The following is an 8,449-nucleotide window of genomic DNA, read 5'->3' on the forward strand; positions in this document are numbered from 1 at the left end:
AAGTGGTGCCGAAAGGAGCAGCAGCAGTGGCAGGTCCCTCAGTCCATCATGGCTCTGAACTGCTGGGTGTACTTGGCCAGCTCCTCGGTCTGCTCCCGCAGCTCCCTGGTGGCCTCTGCGCTGGGATATTTGAGGGCTGCGGTTTTGGTGGCCAGGGCCAGGTTCTTGAGGAGGCTGCAGAAGCGGCTGCTGCTGTGCAGGACGTCGCTCCGGGCCTCCCTCTCCTGGGTTTCCTGGCACAGCGAATCCACCAGCTTCTGCCCCACCATGATGATGAGTTTGCTGTGGGAGATGAAGATTTCGGGGGGCTGCTGGTTGCTGAGGCTGGTGGTGAAGACGCCGATGGCCTTGTGCAGGGCAGCGAAGCACAGCCTGCAGTGCTCTGGGAGGGGGGTTTTCCTGGCAGGCTCCTGCCTGCTGAGATTTTCAGTCTTTTTTGCACATGGCAGGACCTGGAGAAAGGGTTAAAATAAAAATAGATTCAGCCTGGTGTCACACTCTGGTTGTTTCTTTGGTTGCTCTACCTTAAATTCTTGTGGTCTCCAAATTGCCCCACCCTGGAGCCTTTACAGTAATTTCTCTTTCCATAAAGTGTTGGAAATTCTCCTGATTGTCTTTTTCTCTCCTAAATACAGTTTTAATAATGGATAGCACACAAAGTGCTGCAGCCAAACACCAATCCTTTACCCAGTCTGGCCTTGAAGCTTCCAAATAATACAAAACATTGATCTTTAATGGACTTAATCGGGGTTATGAATGATTAAAATGCACAAAACAAGAGTCAGTTTTGTGCCAGTGCATGACAAGATACTTTGCAATGGTTGATTCTCACAGCCTTTATCCCAAATGGTGCTGAAAGGCAATAAAATAAACTGTATGACTTTAAACTGGAGTTGTTTGTTTGAGGAAGATAAGTGTTCTTCACCGGTTTTCAGCAGTAATTCTGAGAAAATGATCTTGGAGAAGCAAATAGATCTCTATGTATAGAGATGTGTGTCTGAGTTTTAGCAAGTGCAGAAATCAGGGGCTAAAAGCACTCATAAATAATATTTTCAAAGTCAGAAATACCTTTGGGTTTGACTCTGTACTCTTCTTTGCTACTTCTTTACCTGAAATGACTTTCTGTGCCTGTCACAAATTAAAATGAAAGCAAAGTTGAAACAACTACATAAAGTATTTAAATATATATGTGGTTTTCTCTTATTATTCTTTATTATATTTATTATTATTATTATTATTTCTACTTGTTCCATAGCCTTCATATTACAAATAGAAATGGGGATTTTTTAGAAGGAACTGTGAGTTTTTTCCTCCTAAAAATGTAGTACCTGATCCTGCAAGATCTGAGACTGAAACCAACATCATCAAAACCTTGCAACAAAACATTCCCTAAATTTTAAGGACAATCAGCATTTCTTTGGGAAACTAAGGGAGATGTTCTTAGTAGATATTTCAGTAACTCTAGGGAGATTCTAACAATTATCCAGAATTATTCTAACAACTAAATGTGATAATTCACAGAGTTTAATTTCTATGAAAACAGGATTTCCAACACCTCAAGTTAGGATGGAACATCCCTTGTCATGCCAAACACAACGTGGCAGAAAGAGAACTGTGAGGGAAAAGGGAAGTAAGGAATTGCTAACTCCCAAATCCTGCTTCCTAAATGAATTCAAACTGGCAAGAATGATAAAAATGTTTGATTTTTCTCTGTTGATTAAAATTACTGTGCATTGTATGTGTGCCATCCAGCACTGTCACAAAATCCTGGACCCACGTAAAGTCTGGAAAACTGAACGTGCCACAGGTGCAAAGGTAAAATAGTGCTGATAGTTCATAGCTTAATATCTGCAAAAGGTGGGGAATACAGAGATGAAACCCCAGTGTCACTGACCTGTAACTGCACATAATCACAATCCTCGCTGGAATTTCCTCCTGGTTTCTGCAGAGGGACCTGGCTTTGGCTGGATTTCTCAGCAGCATTTCTCTGGAGTGACTCAATTTCTACTCTTCTTGGCGCTGGGATTTGTTTTGCCATTTTGCATTCTGGGTTAACTTTTGGTTGCTTCTTTTCTTGTTCCTTCTGGTTCTTCCTGAAGAGCAGCTTCCCGTTGGCGATGATGATGGACACAAACCTCTTGATATCGTCTGGAATTGTCCGGGCCACCATAACGAAGCGATCCAGGTCGTCAGGATTGTTCTGGGGCTTCCTGAGCACCAAAGCCTCCAGGGACCAGCTGCAGCTGTTGAGAGCTTCCCTTGTTTCTGTCAATATTTTGTAGGAGTTCGTGAGGATTTCCAGCTGTTTTTTAATTCTGGCCTGCAGGTTGTTATCCGTGAGGTTGGAGGCGTTTCCCTTCAGGGCTTGAGCAAAAGCCAGGAACTCTCCCATTGACACATTTATGTGGTCCACTGCTCTGTGGATCTCCTCCAGGCTTTTCTCCAGGTGCTCCTGCAATCTCCACTTGCTGCTCACAAAGATCATTAAGCTGGCGATGGAGCTGGACACGCCGTGCTGCAGCCGCGTCAGGGTCTCGATGGCTGCCTCCAGCTCCAGTTTGATTTCTTGGAGAGGCTCTGCTGATGGTGACAGCGTAGAAGATGACTCAGTAGAAGAGCTGGAGGCTGAGGTCAGAGTGCTGCTCCTGCTGTCCACACTAGAGACACACAAACTGTCATTTTCTGACTTGGCGTTCACAGAGAGCTGTGGAGAAGCACCATGTGCTTGGTCACTGTTGTTTTCCATCTCTTTCTTGGAGTGCCCAGCACTGGGCAAACCTTTGGGAATATCATAAACGTTCTCCTCAGAGATCTGACTCTCAGCTTTGGCAGCCAGGAGACTCGGGGGCACCTCAGAGCTGCCATTCTGTGGCAGGAGGAGCACGTCCCGTGAGGATGGAACGTCGTAGAGGGGGATTTCTGGAAGCGTTAATTTCCGCTGGGGCGGTGGAATGTGGTACAACTGTGCATTTCCAACCTTGGCTTCGGTGGCTGTGGCTGGAGCCTTGTACCTGGCTGGGGGAATGTCATACAGCACCTGCTTCTCCACACACTGGCCAGGAGGGTTTGCTTTGAACCCGGAATTTTCAGGGGATACTGGAATATCGTAAATCCATTCGGACTTCCGAGGGTTTGGCAAAGTGTTGAAATGGCCCCAGCACTTCTTCTGAGATTTATTTTCTGAGTCATCGAGTTCTCTTTTGGGAGGGACATCATATAACTGCAACAGAGCACAGAGGGTTCATAAATCATCTTTTCAAACAAGAATGAGAAACAGAACTGAATTCTCAGGACACATAAATGTGTGCAACTGCACTGATGTCAATGGAAGGGCAGCACAGAAAGGCTGACTGTATGTTTTATTTTCTAACATGCACAAGCTGCACCTATAAAAGGTAAAATATTTGGAGCACAGGTGATTAGATCCTACAGAGGAGTCCCCAGCCAGTGATATCTGTAGACACTTGATTTTTTTTGCACTCACATGCACAGCCTGACAAGGAATAAATCACCAACAGACACCACTGACTTTGCTCAAACATCTTCAATGAATTTGAATTTTTCTTGATACACATATATGTGTGTACAGCTGGAGTCCAAGCTGGAAAAGGGAAATTCAGGACCATTTGTTGTGTAAGATACAGTGGGGAAGAGATGGGAAAACTGTCCCTGCTCCAAGCCAGCCATCCCAGGAGGGATGGATTATTCTGTGCCCACCAAGCCTTACTTACATTGCCTGCTGCTGAATCCTTCTGGCTGCCAGCTCCTGCTTTTTCTGGCTTGGATGGGATGTTGTAAAGCTTCTTTTGCTCTGCCTGGAAACTCTCAGTGGATCTGCCCAGCACGGAGCCCTTCCGTGTGCTGGGTGGGGTGGCAGCACTCTGTTCAAAGAGGAAAAAATGGTTTATTTTGATCCTTTTTAGATCCCCACTTGAGTGGGATCAAAGGCTTTGGGCCAGACATGAGCAGGTTTGGGTCTGAGCAGGGATCATCCCCTCACACAAAGGGCGTGACTCCAGGAAATCTGGGGACAATAATGGACTGGGCTGGGAGCAGCAGGGTGTGGGGACATGTCCCAGTGCCACTCACCCCTCTGTGTGGGGGTGACAGAACAGGGCTGGGGGCTGCTGCCTGTCCCATCCTGGTGACCTACACGGGCTCAGAGCTGGAGGAAATGTGACATTCTCTGACCCCAGGGGAGTGGGACAGCACCGAGGACAGGATTGTGTAACAGGACACGTCAAGGTGACGTGGCCAAATCCAGGGTGTGTTTTTCCCAGGAAAAGGGTGCTGGGGGTGACATTTAATTTCTTGCTGGACATGTGCTTGTGACTCTTCTCTAAACATCCCCAAATCATCCCAACCAAATGACACCACCACATCTCCCCAGGGATTCTGGGGCAGAGAGGTTGACACTGATACAGAGAATTCAGCAGTGTTAGCCTCTGAGAATCCACAGGGAAATGCCTTCCTGATGGAAAAAATAGAAGGATTTATTAGAAACACACCAGATTTAAGACACATTGCTGTAAATTTCTAAGAAACTCAGCAGAACTGAGATTTTGAGCTAAAAATAGATTGTTTGCTTCCCAATTTTACAAAAAGCAAACAGGCTGACAGTGGAATTGGCCTGCAGATTTACTCTGAGGTGCTTCAGGGTGCCAGGGAGGGAGCGGGGCAGGACTCACCTGTGGGAGCAGGGACCCACGGTGCTGTGAGGAGGGGACATCGTACACCTCACCCCTGATGTTTGGGGCTGAAGCCCGGCAGGCTCTTGGGAGGGTAAACAGGTGCTTGGAGGGGAGAAAAAAAAATAAATAATAAAACTTCATTAGCAGGAAGCTCAGAACAGCTTTGAAAAGTCATTTAGATGAATAATCCACTGTTGGAGTAATCACTCTTCAGTGATAAAATCCTTCAGCTCTTCACTGAAGGTGAGAGACAGGAACTGACCTTGCAAGCAATAGGATGTTTATTCCCAAATAATTCTCCTTTGCCAGCATTTCTGGTACATTTTTGATAAGACCTGAACTGGCACATACATATCAAAGACAATCTGCCTTACTAATGGGACAGAAAAGATTTGGAGAAAATCCAGCTGCAGTTATCACTTAAACCTTTAAACTGCTCAAAAGCAGAAGCACTTAAAAAAGGAAGTGGGGAAGTTTCTACTTCTACTTCACAGTCATTGGGTCAAGTCAATTTAATGTGAGAGCAGCAAAAAAGTGCAGGCTGAGCATTATTCTGTAGTTCTGAGAGACTGACTCATTTGGAAGGAGTAAACCTTGATGTCCTGTCCAGCACCATAAACAGGGAAGTCCAGTATGGGAATTATATCTTTACAGTCAGATTTGTTTGATTAAACATAAATTGAGCAGATCTGTGGGACAATTGATGTCACAAAATATGAATGCTGGGTTAGGACTTTTCTTTTTAAAAATCAACCACCAAAACGTGGAATTTTGTTCATTCAGCCTGCCTTTAGCCTGGCTGCCCTCAGCTGATTTATGAATGGGCCATTGCAAACCACTGGCCTCCAGAAACACTGCTGGGCTGAGATATTACAGTAAATGCTTTTAAACTGGAGGGGGTGCAAGTCCCACAGCAAATAAACGTGGGGGAAATATGGTAGGGGAAGAAGAGTGCAGCTTCACTCTGCCTGGTTCAGCTCTCATCTGAAAACAGGGAATGAGGAGTGAGGACAAATCCCCTTAGTGCTCTGTGATGGAGAATCACAGAATCACAAAATGGTTTGGGTTGGGAGGGATCCATCTGTTCCACCCCTGCAAAGGGCAGGGACACCTTCCACTATCCCAGGTTGCTCCAAACCCCCTCCAGTCTGACCTGGAACTCTTCCAGGGCTGGGGAATCCTGGGCAACCTGTGTCTGATTGTGAGCATCTTCCTTGCAAACACAGGCACAACTTCCCTCAGTGAAAGGGTAAAAGAGGTGTGAGGAAAACCATCCTCAGCCCAGGTCTGCTTCCAGAGGGACAAATCTGAGAATCCAGCAAAAAGGAAATTCACTGGATATCACATCTTGGTCCTGTTTGAAGTCCTGTCCATGGCAGTAGAACCAGAAGGTGCCCTGTGCATGAGGGAGAAGCAGTGAGGTTTCTCTGTGGGGTGAAAACACCCAGGCTCTGAGGGATTTCTTTTTGTTTCATTGCTTTCAGTCAGCTCCCTCAAGGACTCACAGTGGCTTTTCCCAGCTGCTCAGAGGACAGCTGAGTATGCCAGGAGCTTTGCCAGCTGTACCACAGGATCTCTGTGGGATGGTCTGGATCATTCTGTGCCCCCAGAGCTCCCCTGCCTTGGGGACAGCTTGTGACCACCAGGGTGCAGCTGGTGTGGGGACAGCTGGGACACTGCCACGGGCAGCCCCACTCTCAGCTTCTGGATAATTATCAGAGGCTGGGACATTTCTTTTTCATTCTTCATTCTTTTTCTTTCTTAGACTACACATGGCTTAGGTGGATAAATTCATGAAATGATACAGGGAGAGCCAAGGAGCTCTTCTGCCAAACCATTCATCCACAAATGAATAGATGATATTTTCCACCTGATTTGCTGGCACAACATGTAAAATTGATGCCAATCTCTGATTCAGTTTGCAAATGGCTCCTTTAGGGTCAAGAATGTGAAGAAATCAGATCACAGCAAGCGCAAGAGAGTCTCTTGTAGCTGTACTCAGTTTGAGTTATGGTTGTGTATTGCAGCTGCAGAGCTGAAAATGAGGTTTTGGTCACCAGGGATGCCCTGGGTTTGTTGTTTTCCAGCACCCACCTGCCACCCAGCAGGAAGCAGCAACGAGGTTTTTGTCATCAGCCTTCCACACAGCAGGAGGAAAGGTGGCTGACTGAGCCCCATAAATCAAACAATCATTAAATCAGCCCAAAACACCATATAGCTGAATTTTCTTTCTTTCCCTTTTTCAATTAGAATTTCTAATGTGATTTTCATACACTGAATAAAGAGCCACCCAGGGCTGGAGAGCTCACAGAACTGAACAAAACCTCACACTTGAACTCTATCCCCACCTGCTCTATTTCCCTTTCATTATGAAACATTCCCCACTCTTTTTTTTTTTTTTTTGGTGAAGAAATCACAAGGTTTTGATCTTAAAAAACAGTGACATGTAATCAATTTGCATGTTCCATGTATAAGCTTTGTTTGAATATCAAACACGAGGAGATGGGAGAAAGAAGAGCCAGGCCAGGGAGCTGTAATGAAACGCTGGAAAACCAGTTTGTTCTCCTCTATAACTGGGGGAACTGGTGGCATCTGTCCTGCGGTACACCTTGGTCAATAATGTCTCAGCAGCAGCAAAAATGGGCTGGGAGAGAAACTGGCTCAGGGCAAGAAAACTTTGTGTCCTTCTGTGTGTCTGGCAGGGGCTGCTGCTTTGTGCAAGCTTAGTGACAGCACAAGAGACAGGCAGCAGCATTCTGAGCTTGCTGGAGACAATAAAAACCAGACCAAACCCAGCAATCATGCACCAAAGATTGATTTTTTAAAAAAATTATGAATCATGCTCCTGTGCAGATGGAGGCAAAGACCCCACATGTGCCCCAAGGGCTCTGGATGGCCACAGGCTGTGGCCCATCAGAGAAGAAAATTCTGTGTCTTGTTCATTTAACATTGTAAATGATTTATAGATTCTCCCAAACAAATGGTATATTCTTTACTTCCTGCCCTATTTCACAGCTGTTTTAAACTGTCAGAAAGGTGAGGCAGTACACACTATAGACACTCATCTGTCGCCCAGAGCAGCGTTTCTCACACAATGCTGTAAACTGATGGGTCTTTCCTTAAACACCATCATTCTGCTACAAACTCCACTGCAAACCTCCAGCTTTCTTATTTCCCCACTCCCAGGGAGGGCTGTAACAAGAACATCTGCTGTTTTTAGAGCAGCCTTTATCCTCACCTGGTGTGTGGAGCGCTTGGTCCTCTCGCTGAGCAGCTGCGCCGCCAGGGCTGGCACCTGGTACACGGCCTGGGCAGGGACGGCCGGCGGCTGAACCCAACCCTCCATCTTCTCGTAGGTGGCCGACAGCGCCGTGGCCTTGGGCACAGAGGGCACGGAGGGCACCTGGTAGATGTTGTGTGCCTCTGGAGGCTTCGTGGGGTGCTGGCCGCGGGCCGGGCCCGGCGGCAGGAGCTGCAGGCGGTTGGCGGGGGCCAGGCCGCGGTGGCCGTGCAGGGAGCATCGCCACCAGCCCTCGCTGCCCGGCACGTGCTGCTCCAGCACCGTCAGGATGTCCCCTCTGCGGAACGCCAGCTCGTCACAGCTCTCGGCCTTGTTGTCGTAGAGAGCCTTGGCCAGGCTGTGCTGGGGACACGGAGCACAATGACATTGTCACACCTGCGCCACGGCTCCTCACTTCCCGCCTTGGTGTTCCCACCTGGCTGGCACCCACTTTCCATCTCCATCTGGGTTTTGTTCA

At 47.2% G+C, this 8,449-nt stretch overlaps 1 protein-coding gene across 2 annotated transcripts in view; it reads right to left on the minus strand.

Annotated features, from left to right (window-relative positions):
- Nucleotides 1–6: 6 nt before the first annotated feature.
- Nucleotides 7–8,449, minus strand: part of CASS4 (Cas scaffold protein family member 4) — a 19,275-nt gene continuing 10,832 nt past the window's right edge. The window contains exons 2-7 of one of the 2 annotated variants that reach the window (XM_015647049.3): nucleotides 7,930–8,334; nucleotides 4,689–4,793; nucleotides 3,732–3,881; nucleotides 1,895–3,220; nucleotides 1,069–1,128; nucleotides 7–452 (exon numbers count right to left, since the gene is read on the minus strand). In XM_015647049.3, coding sequence (XP_015502535.1) covers nucleotides 39–452; nucleotides 1,069–1,128; nucleotides 1,895–3,220; nucleotides 3,732–3,881; nucleotides 4,689–4,793; nucleotides 7,930–8,334 — 2,460 coding nt within the window. In that variant the 3' untranslated portion in view covers nucleotides 7–38. The remainder of the gene's footprint in view (nucleotides 453–1,068; nucleotides 1,129–1,894; nucleotides 3,221–3,731; nucleotides 3,882–4,688; nucleotides 4,794–7,929; nucleotides 8,335–8,449) is intronic. The other variant, XM_015647050.3, reaches the window with a different exon arrangement.

The sequence above is a fragment of the Parus major genome, chromosome 20 (genome assembly GCF_001522545.3).
Source record: "Parus major isolate Abel chromosome 20, Parus_major1.1, whole genome shotgun sequence".
Taxonomy (NCBI): domain Eukaryota; kingdom Metazoa; phylum Chordata; class Aves; order Passeriformes; family Paridae; genus Parus; species Parus major.